The 19316-nt window shown below is 41.6% G+C and overlaps 1 protein-coding gene across 1 annotated transcript in view; it reads left to right on the forward strand.

Moving 5' to 3' along the window:
- Positions 1-19316, forward strand: part of plxna3 (plexin A3) — a 95490-nt gene that overhangs the window by 23597 nt on the left and 52577 nt on the right. Inside the window, exon 6 of the mRNA XM_067526187.1 lies at positions 1745-1927. Coding sequence (XP_067382288.1) covers positions 1745-1927 — 183 coding nt within the window. The remainder of the gene's footprint in view (positions 1-1744; positions 1928-19316) is intronic.

Consider the following 19316-nt stretch of genomic DNA (forward strand, 5'->3'; position numbering starts at 1 on the left):
AATGTTGTTTTTAGCACCATACTGCTGGATTTAGTTAAGAAGTAGTATTTAGTTTACTGTCTATTGTTAAATGTGGCACGAGGCATCTTCCCTCATCGTCTAAGATTGTTTCTAAACTAATGTAGGCCTACGTTAGCAGTCCTGCTCAGTTTGAAGACACGCGGCAGATTATCCTATTTAATGGGCTCAGTGGGCAGGTCTCAGGTCTGTGTGTGGATGGTATCAGGTGCAGGGGGCGATAGCACTCGCATATGTATTTAATCAAAATTTAAGTTCATAAAAGCATCAGATCACATTCTGCATCAGCAGATACACAGTCTTCCATTTCTAGGTTAAAATATAACGATCCTGAAACCTGAACTCAGGATCCGGTGGTGCAGAGAGTGCAGATCTAAGTGCAGTTCCTGTGTGATTCAGAGAGTTTCCAGCCTGTTCTGTTGCTCTAAAGCATCAAGGCCTTAACCCTCTAATGACAGGGTGTTAGCCGACCTCTGTGTGTGTGAGTGGACCCTGTAATAACCCTGCTCCTCCCTATTCATAGCATCATTCAGAGCCAGGAACCACTGCCAGGACGTGGTGAATCACACATCATGGTAAACGTTGTAATTAGCATTATGGAATAATAAATAACTCGGTACGCAAAGCGTTGTCTCCCTCTTGCAACAATAAATAATTGTGGAGGTATTGTAAGAGGTTCCTCTACTTACAGTCGGGTTCATGTTCTCGCAGACACTGTAGTTACTGTAAGTACATATATTCATCAGATTTCTCATCCACTCCAGACTGTGTAGTTATAGAACAGTGGTTCCCAGATGGTGTTCAGTTTGCCGCAAGGCAAGTCCAGGTGCACCCTGGGATTTTGTGACAGCCATACATTAGTTTTGCAATGTACAGCTGTACAAAAGTTATGAATAGATGTTTAATTAACTATATCAATACACAGTGAGAGACTCAGTGGAGCTTCTTTATCAAAGAAGACTCAAACATCCATGTGCACTAATGACAACTCCTGGCACTGATTCACTCTCCTCAGGACGACGCCAAGTAAACCCAAGTGTACGCAAGATCTCAATGTTCCCTGTTCATGGTGTCAAAGGATAAAATCCAAATAAAACAGCACTGTAACAGAAATCAAGTGGTATATGTTTGTATAAAAAGTAGTTTTCTCTGCCTTTGATATCAGGACTGAGCTCCTTAGCTGAAAAACAACTGCACCTATTAGCTCCCAGGTTACACTTGTGTGTTTGCTATAGCTGAGTGCTGCACAGTGTTTGTAACGTCCTCAGAACGTCTTTACACATGAACTTTCATCTTTCAACCCCAAATGTCCTTGGGCAAGAAACTGAACCCCAAGTTGCTCACTTGATTACAAAGGGCCGGGGTTATAATTAAGCAAATATGCAAAGATATGCAAATATGTTTTTTCGTTCATGTCAAACTCAAATGATTCAGATCATCAAACAAATTTTAATAACACAAAAAGCTAATGTGACTAACTACAAACTCCAGTTTGTAAATGATGATCTTATGTATGAAAAAGTAATTGCCCCCTAAACCTAATAACTGGTTGTTCCACCCTTGGCGGCAACAACTGCAATCAAGCATTTGTGATAACTGGCAGTGAATCTTTCACATGGCTGTGGGGCGATTTTGGCCCCACTCTTTTTTTGCTTACTGATTTGAAATGGAAGGAGAGTCTGCATGATAATAGCTAACCCAAATTCTCCATCTCCCTCTTCAACAGCCAAAGCAGATTGGAGATGATTTCTGCGGTTTGGTGCTGAACCAGCCGCTCGGAGGCCTGAGGGTTATTGAGGGGAACCCGCTCTACGAGGACCGGACTGAGGGCATGGGCGCCGTGGCCGCCTACACCTACGGAGAACATACAGTGGTGTTCGTGGGAACCCGGAGTGGACAGCTGAAGAAGGTAGGAAAGAAGACAGAGGGAAGCTGGAGATTTGGTGTGTTGATACTGACGTTTGGTCTGACTGTGAGGAGAAAGGATCAGGGCCCCATTCCTACAGCTGTTGGTTCTTCCCAAGCCATGCTGAGCTTGAGCAGACCTCCAGTCTCAAACTTACTCAGGAGCAGGTTCGTTTTCAGGTCTAGTCATTTTAAGCAGGATAAGTTGTCAGATTTGAATGATGCTGAACCAGGAAGTCCATCAAACGATGGATGTGCCATAAGGCAAGCAAACCGAGATGTGCATTCAGAAAGTTCATGCAGTGTTATGCAATGCAACAAACTGTTGGTCCGAATAACTTAACACATTCATCTGCAGTCTGATGGCATTCACCACAAAACAGGTTATAAATATCAATCAGTCATCACTAGCACAACCTTTTTATGTCTCATTTTAAAGGTATATACAATAATCGTAGATTAGAGTTGAGAGTAAAACACTTGACCTCACCTGTCCAGGTTTCTCATTGTGAACATACTTGCTCTAACACTTAGTTTTGCATTTTCCCCACATCTTTAAATTCTTTGTAGCTGCTCTAGCAGGGTGAAATTGCACTTTCCCTTTCTCACTCTCTTCCGTAGCCAATGGGAAACAAGTTGATCATGGTTTCAAGTTTCGATATATGTGGGCTAGTCAACAACCATGGCAGGGCACAGTTATCCAGTTAACTGATATAGCTGGATAACCTGATCCTGGATTTGTTAGGCCACGTATGGAGGCCAGGGCCCTTGAGCTGTTTCTGTTTCTGCTGCTCTGTTTTGGGAAATGAAGCTACAGGAGAAAATGGGGGAAAAAATAACTGCAGCATGTCTGAGAGATGCTCTTTCCTCTGCTGCATGAATGTTTTAAAATCGCTTTTGGGTCTTTGAATGCTCTCTAGTGTTTTTATTTAAGGAGTCGACGAGAGAAGACGCAGAGAAAATTGCCTTATTTATGTTTAAACTCACTGGAGGCTCTTCCAGGTCACTGGCCTGTTAGAAAGCAACAGATTGTGTCAGCATCTCCTGCTGTCAGTCTCACCTCTCAGGTTTGTTGGTCTTTTGTGTTGCTTCATTTCCTGTTGTCCATCGTTCTTCAGTGTTTTGTCCTCATTTCTGAGACCTCGGTGTTTGGCAGGAAGCTGATTTTCTTTGGTTCATGTATGGAGCTTAAAGGACTGAATGTGAATGTAGTTGTAGCCAAAGCTCTAGTGGGTAAAAGCCCAACTTATGTCTGTCAGTCAGACGGGGTCCACGCTGAACAGCTCTGCTTGGACCACTGCTGTTTTTTATGTCCTGCTCTCTGATTTGACGTATTATTAGTTTTCTTAGTTTAAAAGTCGAACCGGGGATGGGGGCTGCAAACCCCTCCCTAGCCAGATGTTATTTGCTTACTCACAAGACCATGGTGCCACAGGGCGTGATGGGAAACGCATGGCTGCTCTATCATCTCATTGGTTTACATGTTGGAACAACTGCTTTTGAACAAAATCGGGACACATCAAACTCCTGTGATTCAACTGTCACACATACAAGCTGCTGTGGCTGATGTTTCAGTTTAGGTCCACAACATTGTTTTCACTGGAGCTGGATACATGTCACTAACTACAAGAGATCGGAAATGGGCAAAAAAAATCTGAATTGAGCATTAAAGCATGTGATGTGACTTATCTTCACCACCCTGTGTTTTATCTACAAACCTCACTGATCAATAATAGAAACTTGTCTCCATATTTATGTCCCCTCCGCCTTCCTCCTTTATTTAAAAAAGAAAGCAATGGGACAGCAGCTTTATATGAAAGACAATCTCAGCACATTCACCTTTTTGTGTAAAACAACAATAATAGCAGACTAATTATTGGGTACATGGTGAACGATTATACCTGCTAAGCATCAGTTATGACACTTAAATTATAATGAACTATGGAACAGAGCTGCATGCATCAAACATACACTGTGTTAATTATCGTAGCTGCACTTTAACAAGTTACTGTGGTTAAAACGCTGGAAGTTGACTTGAGACCTACTTAAAGGGCTAATTTACTTAGTGCTGTTTCATCTGACAGATTATTAGTTCAGATTAAGATATCAGATATCTGCTGAACTCTGATTCACTCTCTGCACCGTAAAGTCAGCTCCTGCAGTGTTTACACACTGTTGGCTTAGCACGAAGAACATGTCTGTTGTAAGTCACTCGTAGCTTGAGTGGGTGGAGATTTAACAGGATGAAGTGGAGCTCAGCTGGGATGTAAAGTTCCAAATATTAGTGGGATTTGTTGAAGTGTAGTTTCACCTCATTTTTATTAACACTCCAAGTGTTTGGGAACTGGGCAGATGAAACATTTTCCTTCATTCTTTCCTGATAAATGAGTTCAGCTGATCAACACTTGTCCTGCTTCGTCATCATTTTCTCTTCATAATGCTCCAGATGTTTTCAGTAGGTGACAGGTCTGGACTCCCATTGTGTTACTGAAATAAACAAGGCAGCAGATGTAGACACCATTCAGCATTAATGGTCCTTCACAGATGCTGTTTGGATTAATGCCCCCAACACCATCACAGATGCTTTTGGACTGTGCACAAGGCAGAGGGTCCCTCTCCATAACTGTCAAACCAGGACTCCACATTCTGGCCACAGGACTGTTTCCACTTCAGCTCGGCCCATTTTAAATAAGCTCAGGCTCAGAGATGGAGACAGTCTTTGTGGAGCTTGTTGATATCTGGTTGTTGTTTGTTTGTGTGGTACAATTTGAACATTAGTCGATGCAGAGACAAACTGTATCCACTGATAGTGGTTTTCAGAGCTTTTCCTGAGCCCAGGCAGTGAGTTTACTACAGAACCATGTTGGCTCCAAGTGCAGTGCCCGCGAGGGCCCAAAGGTCAAAAACCATTCAGTACTGTTTTTCAGACTTGTGTCCTTTGAGATTATTGTGGATTCTCTGAATATTTGAATGTTTCTCCAAACTGTTTTCATTTTCTGACAGACTCAGCTTCTCCGGGATGATCTTTTTATACCCAATCATGATACTTAACCTGTTTCCAAATAACTGTTAATTAGGAGATGTTCCAAGAGCTGTTCTTTAGCATTTAGCAGCTTTTTAGATTCCGACTTGGTCCCAACTTTTTTGAAACATATCGCTGGCATCAACATTTTGAAAAAAAGAAAATGTGGTCCTTGGATGTTTCCTCTGCATGGTGAGTTGCAGTATTCAGCAGTCAGTATCAGGAGAGGTGCATGTTTACTCACAGACTCCATTATAATACCCATAATAACAAGCATAAGCAGCAGTAAGTATCTGATAAATATTTCATTTCTTTTACATACTTTGCTTCTGAAGCTCGTCCTGTCACTCCTCCATATGTGCTCCCTGCTGCCCGCGGCTTTGCTGTTATTACTGTTATCTGGAGCTGAAAATAAGCTGAACGCTGTTTTGATTTCATAACAGAGCAAACACAATCTGTTCATTTCCAGAGTTTCTATTCGCAGACAGGACAGATAAACAGCAGAGGGGTTGCAGAGACAGGATCCAGGACTGTTGCAGGATTAAAGAAATGACAGACGAACCTGGAGTCTCTACGGAGATGTTCTCAGCCTCGTCTGAAGCTGTAAAGTTGTCTCGTTTATGTCGGACCGCGTCGGTTCGTCTTACCGAAAGCTGCAGAGACACTGAGACTGTCTGCTGCTGTCAGAAAAATGTCCCACTTAGCAGCACAAAATATCTGTTTTCTGTCTCCTTCAGAGCTGCAGTGGCTGTTTCCCTGCAGGACAGACTCCGTCCTCTCTGGAGGATTTAAGACTTCACTGAGTCTGAGCTGCAGAAAGCCTCCCTCCACTATCTGCAGAGAACAAACAAAGCAAGTGGAGGCACAGTCAGAGCTGCAGCAGGACTTTAATGAAGGATATTTTCAGCCTGCTTCAGTTTCTACCTTAACAAACATATACTCCTGCTTCAATCAATCACGTCGTCTATCTCAGTCCATCGCGATTTCTGGGACTTCTCACTTTTACGAACAGCAGGCTTTGGGTTTGCATTTGCAACATTCCATTTAGAAACCTTTTAAAACTAGCGTTGTTGTCTAATACTAAAATCAGAACAAATTTACCCACAGAAAAATATTAGTGATGTTTTTTTCTAAAAAACTAACTAAGCAATTTGTAATATACTGTTTTACCAAGATGATGTGCAGCGTTTACCTACAAGTTCTGCTAGAAAATCTCCAGGTTCTATTATCCAGCCTGATTTAGTATAACCACAATGTTGGGGACAAATGTGAGAGGCTGCAGAACAAAATGCTGCCTAAAGTTGGATTGTTGTACTATTTGCTGGATTAAAAAAGCCACTGAGCGTCTGCTGGCATGAGAAGTTGTATAGACACAAAATGAAGCTGAGTTTGTCCATGGTGAGGATGAGGGAAGAGGAAGGATGAGGTTTATTATATGATCAAGTTCTGCTCAGAATTCGCAGTTTCTTCGTAAGTGTCTGTCAGATGGCAAATGCACAAACCTTTTTACAGCCTTAACGGGAAGTTCGGCCAAAAACTGGTCACAAACCAGAAAAACCTGGCACTGCCCAACCCAGTCTTCCTTAAATGCATTTTAATTACCTAAACGTGAAGGTGCCCCCTGGTGGTCGGAGGAGCAAACAAAACTAAAAAATGGCTAAAATCTGTGTAAGACAATAATCAGCTCAGCTAACAGCGTCTGTGGCACCAAGCAGATTTCTCTGCTCTGCTTTGTGTGGGGAACATGATAAACTGGTTTGAGACACACTGGTTTTCTTCTGTCACACGGATGGAAAGTGTGTCTTTTTTTGACTCTCACAAATACATTTTTGTGAATGATGGCCATTTTAGAGACTGCTGGATTCTGACGTATGGTGAACTCCTCTGAGTGAGAAGTAGAATGTAAGAATATTTAGTCAGAGTTTCACCATTTTTAACAGAAAACAAACACATTTTAACTTCATGATGCACATTGACGGGTCGTCACTGATCTCTGTTCTCCATGTTCTATTGAACAAAGCTTTCCAATGAACAGATGCAACATGTGCACATCACCAGCGTCTGCTTTCCACAAACATTCCTCTACATCACGGCCAGTCGTTTAAAATCCTCTCGTCCCTCCACGTTTCACTGCTCAGTCGTGTCCATTTTCCATCCTGCCAGAGATGAATTTTAATTGCCCGTAAAGTAAAAATGGATTCTGGTTGATGTGAATGAATCCTCTCGGCGTTCACCCCGCTCACCTCTCCTCCCACGCAGCTGCCGCTTTAATATTCATTCACACGAGGAGCGGCTCCTCTGAAAGCTGACCCCGGAGAGCGGCGAGCGGAGAGAGGGAGGACGAGGGAGGAACAGCCGGAGGTGTATTCTGTGTAGTGAACAGATTGGTGGAAATCGCTGCTTTTTGGTTGGAGATGTTGGGCTCGGTGTGACTGGAGTTGGCGGAGAACACTTGTTTCTATGTTTAGTGAAGCCTCCTCCTCCTCCTCCACTGCTCTCTGTCCAACAATCGTTCTCCGCCACTCCTGCAGCCAACCAGACTGTTGGAAACAGACCAGGAACAAACTGCCTCAGGCTCTGCTCAACAACACATCAGTCGCTGTAGTCTTCCTATTTTATCGCGTTTATTAGAAATGATCATTTCTCAGTTATTGCAGTGGTTTAAAATTCAAGCCGAAATATGAATTTAACTGCTGCAGATTTTGGTTGTAAACTGATCACCCTGATGTTCTACACACAAAGCATCTAATAAATCTCAGTTGTTATAAAAATTTCTGAACACAGGAATCAGACCAAAAGAACTGCACTGAGACCCTTTCTGTCACTTCACCGTTTAGCAGAAATCTGTCTTCTTTCCAAGGTGTGAAGTCATGTTAACCAATGAATTTATCGGATGCCCATAGTTTCCATAGGATCCAGTCTGTAATGCTGCAGCTGATTTTTTTTTTTTCACTTTATAATTGAGTCGTTCTCAACGTGAAGACTAAAGAGAACATGAGGAAAAAATCTATTTTCTTTTTCAGACTGAATAATTTAACATTTTTTAATCTTAAAAAACATCCCTCACCTGAAGGCAGAGACGCTAGAACCTGCAACTATAGTGTTGTATTTTGAGCTAAAGTAACTTTTCTATACATGTACTAGAGCAATAAGTACAATAGTCATCTGAAATGCAGTATACAGGAAGCTTCTTCTGCAGAACATTCCTGTGTTTGCAGCTCCAACACTAATGAAAGAATTAAAATCAAATGAATGTCAGAGGCCGAGGTGGCGATTTGGTGAGAGACTAAATATAGAGACTCATTGCCCAATGATCAGCACAGAGACGCTGCACAGATACAACACGGGAAGGATGGCGGGTTTAAGCATGAAGAAAACATGTAAACACATACAATGTTCATTGTATGTTAAATCATCAATGCCTCGTTTTCCTTTAAAATACTTAAAATGGCTTAAAATGCTTTGAACTGCAACAAACATCATGTTGAGTTGTTGGTCTGAGACTGAAAGAAACAGCTGCTGGATACTGTCAGCTTTCTGCAATAATCGCATTTTTAAAACTTTGTCTTTAAGAAACCAGGTTTCCTTGATCATTGCAGGTCAATATAGAAACCTGGTTCCTCAGATGGATTCTTCCTGCAGAAAGATGAATTCATACCCCACAGTAAAAACTCGTATTGTAAATTCCAAACTGTCATCTCTGAAGTTGGTGGAACACATGTCCATAACACTGGGGGAAAAATGTGATCCAGGAGAACAGTTTATGTGCAGAGTCTGCTGCTCGCTCTGACAGAAGCACAAACAAGCAGTAACTCAAACTTTCTGTTGACTTTATCTCTGTCCATCTACGTCCTCTACTTCTGTTGTCTTTGAGTTTTCTCTTTCTCTTCCAAGTACTTTGTGATTACATACTCACCGGGAAAATGTGTCTGTATTATATGTTTTTGAAATATTTAAATGAATTGTGCTCAGCATATTTATACATAACTAAGAAGCATAAAGAACACATGAATGATTAGGTTCATTCATAACATAAAAGTCTGCAGTGTGCAGAAGCTCCTCAAGGTTTGGTTCACATCATAAATACATGGGTTTGATGCTGTTTCACTGTGAGACAGCAGGCAGACAGCTCTGTGTCCACAGTCAGAGCTTGATTTGATTCTGTTGTTAGACTGGGCCCGAGTCCCACCAACACTCTGCCTGCTGCTGGACCCAGTGGAAAAACACTGGGGGAAATAAAAGCACCTTAATCAGCCCCATGCTTAACCGAGGAATCTCACATTTCTTCACTTTCCTCCAACATACGTCAGCTGATATCAGCAGGAATGAAAGCTCTGCACAAAGTCTTATGTTGAGTCTGACAAGATCAGAACGTGAAAGATTCTTCTTTGTGCTCAGTCTAAGCCACAGCACAAAATAGCTGCAATTTAAGTGAAAAAACACATATTTTCTGAGTCATAACTCAGGCAGATCTGAACAAACAGATATAGTTCACTTATTTTTAGATTCACTGAGACTTTTTCTTTGAGGATATTATCAGCTCTGATGTCTGTTGTGAATAAACAACCATAAATCCACTTAGAAAACAGTAAACAGACATTCGTCATAACTCCACAACTTGCCTGAGAATCTTCATGTTTTTAAGTTTTCTTCTGTATCAACTTTATCTAGTGGGACTTGTTCAGTGCGAACAGGTGCTGCTAATAGCTCGACAATAAAAAAGCCAGTTATTGTCGTCTACCTGCTGTGATGGATGCTCACCAACATGTAAACCCAAGTGCATCACAAATTACACTAGTTCTCAGTCATAACTCAGTAGAATGTGAACACACGTCTAACTTCCTTAGATGTGACTTGTACTTTACTGTGAACCCCCTTAGAAATCCCAGAATAAAAGTTGCTTTTTGTAAGTGCACAACCTTTTTCTTTTTAGTGTTTTCTTACTCTGCTCTACATTAAAATGTGTCACAGACATTTTGTTTGTCATATTTTTCCAGCTGCATTTTAGTTATTTCTGGAAATCACATCAGAACCAAACTCCTGCAAAGCTTCTTTAGCTTCAGAGGTCACGCTGGCTGGACAAATCCTGACAAACTGAGAACAGAGTTGTTGGGATTCATATGTTTAAAATAAAGATAAGTGCAGAGAAAACAAAGGAAGCAAACATTTTTAATTGGTTGATAATACTTCAGTTTTATATTACTGCAGTGACCCAGTATACTGGAGTCTTCATGGGTCTTCTTCTTTTAAATATTACAACTGCTGTCCACATTCCGGTATCTTTAGTTTTTCCATATCTACTCACTAATCTGATACTTTTCTACTTTGGAGTCTATAGTTGAGGAATGGTCTTAGTAGTAATAGCAGTAGCTGGAGTCATATAAATGGTAGAAGTACTAAAAAAAAATTGTTGTATTATTCATGGCACTAAAAGCAATTGCAATGAAGTAGCAGTGGGCAGTAGTTGTTTTAGCAGTAATGGGTGAGTGTTGTAATTTGAAGATTAATTACTAGTAATAGTATCAGTACAGATGTAAGTTAGTCACTGTGGTGAGAGTCAGGAAGGTTAAGTCCTAAAAAATGATCTGCCCAGTTTCCATATTTAAACCTGTTCAGAGACAGTGGTGATAAGAGTCAGGTTGTATTTTTGACATTGACTGCAGCTCACTTCAATTTGGTAAATTGTACTTATATTTGACATTGATAATGGCTGGTCCAGATGTGGCTTCAGAAGACAGGTTGGAGGAAAATGTGGACAGATTAAAGATGAGAGTAACACAAATACATGAAAGCATCCAAATACCTGCTAAAAGTCACCCACACATCTGTAAGAAGCTCCTCATCTCCTCCTGCCTCACACACACCATCCAAATTTCACGTGTCCTGTTCCCAAAGCCTGAAGCTGAAACAGATTCCTTCTTATTACTGTGGTACCGTACATTTATTATGCTTTACATAACACACCACCGTCAGTACTGCTTATAGCATCCTGACCAGCAGTGAGCAGCAACACTTCTATTCTAAACTAAATCAGTTTTATGCAGATTTTATTGATTTGTTTTCAAGCCTAAGCTTCTCACTATATGTCCTTCATACAGGGCATCGGCTGATTAGTTGTAACTGTGTTGAGCTGTGTGGTTCCTGACAAACAAATAAGCTGAACTATCAACAAATGTAGTTTTAATGGCTGCTGTAATAATAATTGTAGGCCACTTTTGTTTACAACTTTATGTTGTAAATGTGTCGTAATTCATTTTTACATTGTTACAATTCCTACATCATACACTGTACATTAAACGAAATACAAATGAGAAAACTTGTCTACAATTATGAATAAATTATTAGCTACTGTTGAGTTACTATATGCTCTTTCTCTTATACTAGAGAAAAAAAACAGTAACTCAAATTTGCTCAAATGTAATGTAACAAAGCTGAATAAACATGAAAGCTTTTTCATATGAGCATCGCTACAGCAGTAGTAGCATTTGCACAAGTAGTGATCCAGTACTTATTTTAGCTGTAGTAAAGGCAGCTGTAGTAGTAGCTGTAGTGTCAATTGTTGGAATGTGCAAGCAGCAGAAGTTGTAGTCATCACCCTGGAAACAGCACTAATGGATTTATCAGTGTAGTAGTATCAGCTGATCTGACAGATGATTGGCTGAGACAGGGTGATGTCATCTACATGTTGGAGAAAAAAAGGCGACAGGAAGCTAGGGTGGGGGGCTGGGTCAGTGTGGGCTTCCAGGAAGGTGTGTGTGTGTGTGAGAGAGAGAGAGATTGTTTGTGCAGAGTTTTGAGCATTGCGTGGTGTGTGTAGGTGTTTATGTGTGAGGGGGTTCAGACCGGGTTTAAGGGTTCAGCTTAGAATCAGGTTTGGGCAATGGGGAGGGTGGGGGCATTTCATTTTAAAGTGTGTGTGTGTGTGTCTGGTGTGAGAGCAGCTCTCTGTTCTGCTGCCAAAACAAACATGCCTGAGGGCAGAGAGGAGACACGCTGGACTGGCCGCACACACATAGCAACACACACACTGTCTGTAGCTCGGAGGACACTCATATAATGTGTGTTTGGGGAGGTGGGCGGGATTCCTGGGGCTTTTTTACCCCCAGGTTCAGGGGCAAATTTTCAGCCCCTATCAGGAGGTTGTACTAAATCAAGTTCCACAAACTTAGAAAGGGAGATTAGTTAAGGTGAGAGCTGTTTCATGTTGAATGTTAACATAACAAGCACACGCAGCCAGAACTGACCTTTACCCTGTAAGTTCAGGCTACGGTTCACTTTTTAAGTTGATACGTTGACATTCGAGAACAGATTCACGCATCCTTTGTTGTAGTGTTGGTGGTGAGTCCCAGCCCGATCCAATAACGCTCAGGTGGGAATGATTTAAAATATGTTAATTCCCTTTGGAAAAGGCTAATACTTTTTCTTTGTTGGCATCTTTAAAGCTTTGATTCAGATTTATAACGTGCACACAGTCCCTGCTCATGCTGGTGGATGCGCCTGACGTCTCTGTGTCCAAATGATAAAATATTGTTTTTCTTTTGCCGATTTGCTCAAACTGGCAGCACTGAAAGCATTTTCTTTCTCAAAAAGAACACTTCCTGCTCCTCTACCTCGCTTCCATTAGCACAAAGTGAATTAGCGGAGATGAGTCAGCCAATCAGCTGTGGCATTCAGAGGGAACGGAGCCATTATTGGCTAATGAGACGACAGGGAATTAAAGCTTTTATTCTAATAACAGTAATGTCTGTTTGTAACCGAGCCGCCTGCACCTGCTCCTCTTCTTCCAAACATCATCTTCTGTGACAGGGGAACATCCAGAGAGGGAAATTAATCTGCTGATTTAGATTCATACAGATGATTATTATTAGGAGAAGCCTGCACCTGTTTCTCTCTTATTGCAGAGCTGGAGTGTGGAGACGAACCAAACCCAGTCGCTTTCAGTTCCACTGCATCTCCCACTGATCACATGATGGTTGATGAAAGCTTTTTTGATGGCTGCACCTGTGGATCTCACCTGTGGAGAGAACATTTAACCCTCCTTCACTTTCTCCTTCACCTGCAGTAACTTTAAAGAATTAGGTTTTTTTCAGAGCTGTAAAAATGGGTGTAAGGTTTAAAGGACGAGAATATTGAAAAATGACTGAGAGTCTGTGATATTTGTGAATATTGGTGACTAAACCCATAGCATGTGAAAAGGAAAGTAGGAATTGGTATATTATAGAACACATTTAGGAGCATAATCATTACCTATAAACAAAAGCGCTAAATCACAAATTCTCAGTTGTTTTTACATCATCCTCTGTCCTAAAACTCCCAACAACGTAAAATGGTGAAAAACAAAAAGGTATAAAATTATGGACAAACAGACCAAACAATAACAGTATGAATTTTAAATGAAGAATAGAATTGGGAAGGGTTTCGAGCAGGTTTCAGGTGCTGCCAGCCGACAGGAGCAGGACCAGACAACCTCCACTCACTGAGTCCAGGTTAATGGAGGGATGGGTTTTATAATTTGTCTTCCGGCAAACAGATCATTCAAAAATCTGTTTGGGTGATGCAGAAAACGCTAAGCTGTGATGTGGATGCTGCTGTTAGTGGCGTCTGGCCCTCTCTGACTTTTCTGGATCTTTAGTAGAAACTGAACTCTGTGGTTAATTATGGCTGCAGGCTCCGAGCCAATCACATTGTCCTCTCATCGGAGCACTGGCATTGATTGGTTAAATGTTGTGAAAAGGAATTAAAGTGTGAATTTGCCAGAGGTGCTGGATGCACACAAGTTGAATACTTGATTGAAAGCAAGTACTAGCCTTTAAAAAGCTACTATAAATAAGAATCTGAAATGTTCGGGTCTTGTTTAAATCATGAAAAGAACAAATTGCGTGCAACACTTGCAGATTGTCGAACAACTTTATTGTTATATGAACAAACATTTTGGTAATAATAGCAATAAAAAAGCAAATGTTGGAGGGAAAACAGCAGAGAAACCATGGATAGATTGTAAGAAAATGGCCTCCGGGAAGGTTGTTTTGTTTGTTTTGAGACTGTGGTAACTTTACTGGGGATGTTTTGTGTCTTTTTTTTGGTTATTTGTGCCTGTTAGTTGTAGTGTCCTCTTTTTTTCAGAGTGGTCATTTTGTGCCTTTTAACTTCATCAACCTCAGATGCTCTGACCCTGGATCGTAGCCATTTTCAGTTCCATCAATGAGAGAAAAGTTGCCTAGAACTCAGAACTACCCTTGAGAACAGTGGTCGAGTAAATATACTTGATTACTTTCCACATCTGGAATTTGCCAGTGTTACCTCTTAATAGACACATACACACAAATTAGCCATTAAACTGTGATATTTGATGGTTGGATATTAACTGAGGTTGATTAGTGTGTGATTGGAAGAAGAAGATTCACACCTGGTCTCACCAAACACAAACACACTTTTCACTTTTCGAAGCGTATAAGGTCAAACACACACTCACACACACGTCCCTCCCTGTTTGAGTTAAGGACCAGCTGGTGTTTTTGTTTTGATTGGCTGTAAATTAGATTAGAGACGATTGGCGGTTGCTGCGGCAACAGAGAAATAAATCCCTGTTTTCCACCTCTACCTCTTCTTCTGTCCTCGTTTCCTGGTTAGCAGATAGCAAATCAGACAACTGAGAGGAGCATCAGAGAAATGTGTGTCTCTCAGGTCGATTTCCTTTTGTTTCCGTGGGCTAACGTCAGGGTCGGCTCTGTGTCTGAACCCCCCCCCATCTCCTCCAACCTCTTTCTCCTTTCAAATAAACAGCAGACTGAAAGCAAAATAAACACACACATAGTTTTGCAGAGAGGACATTTTCACTCCAGCCTCACTCTCTCTCCTATTTGTGTTTATCATGGTTTGCGTTAGACGGGACCCAGACCACCTGAGCTGCCAGCATAGTTTCTTAAATAGAAGCAGATTTACAAAAGCATTTTTACATATTTTAAAAGCAGGTTTGTGACAGAGAAGGAGCCAGTGCAAAGATCTGAGAAGTGGACCGACTGACCCATAAAGACTTTATAAAGATCCCATCCTGGTACAGGAGCCTGGGTATAAAAGCCTGCTGAGATGAGTATATAAATTAGCAGTTAGCTGCTCCTTTGTGCAGTGGATTACTGTAATTCTGATGAAAACTTCGTCCACCTTTGATTTCTGAACAGGTTTCCAGGTTTTTATTTGTAGTGGACTTCAGAAACAAAGGCATCCTCAGGACATCTTAAGTCACACCAGATCTAAAAATATCTGTGTGCTCAGATTAAACTGAGCTATGACTCATAGAAAGACGAGTGTGATGTTTGACGCAATCAGGCCTTAAACATTTAAAGTGGTTTGACTGTCTGTGTGTGATTCTGATTCTGCTTTTATTCCGGCCCAAAGTCAAAGAAATCCTGTGTCATTGTCTGTGACAGAAGGTCCCAATCTGAGCCCCCCCACCATCGCCACCACCATCAGCCATCAACTTCGCTCCTTATAATAGGCTCTGAATGGATCAGGGACAAACAGGCCAAGGCTGCAGCCTGGATGTAGATTTATGTCTCCGTCTGGACAAGCTGCTGCTGTTGGTGCCCAACCAGCTGCCCATAAACCCCCACCCCTCCGTGTGTGTGTGTGTGTGTGTGTGTGTGTGTGTGTGTGTGTCAAAGTGCCAGGGGCTTCAAGTTAAACTGGGCTGATGGTTCTGTGTGGTGCTGAGGCGTCACTTTAATAACCATTACTTTAAACAGGACAGAGTTAGGCAAAAGGCCAGTTTTCAGGATCAGAAATTAGCTAAACACAAACTTTAGCTGATTTGGTCAAAAGCACAACTCCAGCTACACACCATGGGGCTACAGTGACGTTCTAGTAAAATCTGAATTTGCTTGTTATGCTACTTCCAGTGAAAAACACAAACCATTTATTAGGTAGCAACAGTCAACAGCTAGCACCAAGCTTTGTTTGCCAGCACAAAACTACTCCAGCAGATAACGATCTGGTTCATTTAATGGAGGTCAGAGTTGAGGATTACAACACCCCAGGGTTGACATGTTTCACCTGCCAGGCTACCACAACAATAGCAGTTGTAGCCAGGTTGGGCTTTGTTAGCAACACACTACACAGTAGTTGGTGCACGCGCACACACACACGCACTGGAGCAGCACTTCCACAAATTGAAGACACACATTAGACAAAAGAGCAGTTCACAGTGTTGATGCATGGAGCAGCACAACTGCACAATTCCAAGTGCATCCCAACCAAACGCTCAACCACCGGCTCCCTGTACGTAGGAAATACACCAACTTACCAAGCTATTTCTTTTTTCCCATCACTAGCAAAGTGGTAAACTGACACTGAGCTTGTTTTATCTCTGGGGGGTACGTCCACCGTTAACAAGCAGAGTGGGGAGGAGTCAATGAGGTATTAAAACATCAGCTTACAGTACTGACTGTGCGTGGGAGTGTTTCCAGATGTGGGCTCAGCTCCTGTGATGAAGTCAGGACTCGTGGACTTGGCAGTGCTGGATCATGAGTTCCCACCGTGGACTTGCTGTTCACAAACATGCGGCTGTAGTCCCACTGTGACAAGGTCCACGGAAGGAGCGGAAGCTCGGTCAGATACCAGGAAGAAGGTATTTGTAGGCGGTTGGTGACAGCAGCTGGTGTTTGTGTTGCTGTCTGTCTGTCGGCTGTTTTCTCTGCAGCATTTGGTGACAAACCTGTCAATGACGCGCATCCATATGTTAAAAATGTCCTTATATTGTAACACATATGGAGGAAGATGCAGACACACAGGAAAACACACAGGAAAAGTACTATAATGCTGATGAGTCCTGCAGCAGCTGCTTGTCATACTTTTTTTATGTGGGTTCGATTTATTTATTTATTTATTTTTATTTTTTTATTTTTTTTGTGCAAAAGGAGAAATTCAGAAATGTTTCTGTTAATCAGACAGATGGAAACATGATAACACCAGCATGGAACAGTAATGTCAGCTGCAAGTTCAATGCTGCTGGGTTCTTTTTCTTATGCATTATGTCAAATTATCAACTTTAAACAAAGCTGAATTCACTGTAATCAGGGCTTTTTGCTGTTTTACTATAAAAGCACAGACGACTATCAACTTAAAAGCAAAGTTTTAAGGCTAAATCTGTCGTTATAGGCGAATACATGATGAACAATGGAGTTAAAACATGGACGTCACACAATTTTACCAAGTGTGCTTCATGCCTGTGTGTTCAGAGTGGACAGAGTTAGTGAGGTCCCCAATGTCTGCCACCCCCCCCCCTCTCTCTAAGCCTACACTTGTTTTTCAGTTTTCTGAAATAAGCACCAGAATTCACTCTGTGTCCAAAGTACATTTCTGGAGGTTTATTGTGGATGGACATCAGAGATAATGATATCCTCAGGAAGTGGAGGTCAGACTGAATCAAATCGTGTTTTTGATCTTTCATGTTATGATCTAGAGAAGAGCTCTAATTCCCCTCTCGGTGCATATTATCCTGCTCTTTAATCCTGTTCATTGTCCTTTCTATGTATCTGTCCTCCTGATTTGTCTCATATTTATGCCTCTGATGTGTGTTAGTGTTGCTGTGTTAATGGGTTTGGATCTGTCAGAGAGCAGCGTAATGATTTACTCTGTTTACCTAACTGTGTGACCTCTGAGTGTGTGTGTTTCTTGTAATTATTTAATGCAATGACTTGTAACCTTCTCTCTCTCTCTCTGTGTATAGCTGCCACTGTAATGAAGGTTTTGAGGAGGCACCTCTAGACACCTGAGGGTGTGTGTGTGTGTGTGTGTGTGTGTGTGTGTGCCAGTCTTCCACATGATTTCTGAGAACACTATGACTTTGTTAGGAGAAAAAAAATCAGAAAGATACAAATTTGAAGTTGAATCAATCTTCTCCTTCTTCACACACAATAATCAGGATAAGAAGCTAAAGCTGAAACAGCAGTAGAAATCCTCACTATCCATATTATGCTGCACAGAGCTTCTCTTTTCCATCCCCAGGCTTCACTTTAAGAAAGTAACGAGCTCACTTCAGCAGCTCTGGTGAGGCGTTCAGGGACAGTACAGAGCGTAGAACAAATTTGCCAAAAAGCTGTTGTGATTGGTTGAATTTGTGTGGATTGTTGTAATTTCAACATCACAAATTCCTCGAGGGTCTGACCTTTTTACCTTGTTCCGAGAAACGCCACAAACAAAGGAGCTTTTCTTCTTTTTTTTGTAGTGCACATGTGGAATCATGGACGATTATGAGGCCGTGGGCCCCTGGGTAGAGACATGCAAGGACCCCCATTTTGCATCTCTGTGATTCGCAGCTCAATTCAGTTTTAGTGGTTTTGTTTTTTGTGATTTTACAGAAACAGTGAGTGTGACACAGACCAGCTGTCACATACATTTAGTATTAACACACCTCTGTGTCCTCAGAAGATCCTAATATGATGCTTTTCCTGCTGTGTGTTTAATTTTCTAACTGTGTGTGTGTGTGTGTGTGTGTGTGTGTGTGTGCCCTTGCCATGATAAATGACTCTTCATTCTCGGTCAGCAGTCTCCGATAAATACTTTCTCCCCATCACCACACACACAGTTTATCCCAGCTGTGTGTGTGTGTGTGTGTGTGTATATGTGTGTGTGCGCGCACATTGTCAGGCCTCACCTTGGGAAATGACTTCATCTCTCTCCCTCTGTTCCTGTCCTCCTCACCCTTATCACGCTCTCTCTGTTTCATCTAAATGTCTCTTTCTCTCTCTCTGCTCATTGACTGTGTTTTAGAGCAAAATCCATAAAGTTTGTCCCAGAGGACATGTTTTAGCCTGACGTCTCTCATGCACACACACACACAGTAGTAAAACAGTGTGTGGTCTGACTGAAATGAGTCTGCGATTCTTCCTCTCTTTATCTTTTGTAGCTCATACGACTTATTCTGTGAAGCTGTTTGTGTCAAATTTTAGTTTGAAGACATCATTGTGAGGACATTGTGTCTTTCAGGGTGCAGTTTGATGGTTCAAACATTAGGTTAGAAAAGGAGAATCACAACATGTCCTTGGAGCAATAGTACAACCAATACGTGTGCTGGTGGTGAGTTGCTGCCACACCCAGACTAAATCTGTACACAGTTAGAAAAGCCACACACACACTCCGGCTCTTGTACAGCATAGATACTCAAATAGAAACACAGCTACTTGCAACATGTTCTCAGGTGCAGGATTAAGTATCACAGTGATACTGAAGAGAACTTAAAAACCTTAAGTTCTTTGGTTATAAAAAGCGACTTTTTTGGACTTTAAGTGCATTTATAGACATTTATTTATGATGATTTATGATCAGAGCTAATGCATCCTCACGCAGAATTAAAGTATTTTCATCAGGTCAGTGC

Source organism: Channa argus, chromosome 13 (assembly GCF_033026475.1).
Source record: "Channa argus isolate prfri chromosome 13, Channa argus male v1.0, whole genome shotgun sequence".
In the NCBI taxonomy this organism is placed as follows: Eukaryota; Metazoa; Chordata; class Actinopteri; order Anabantiformes; family Channidae; genus Channa; species Channa argus.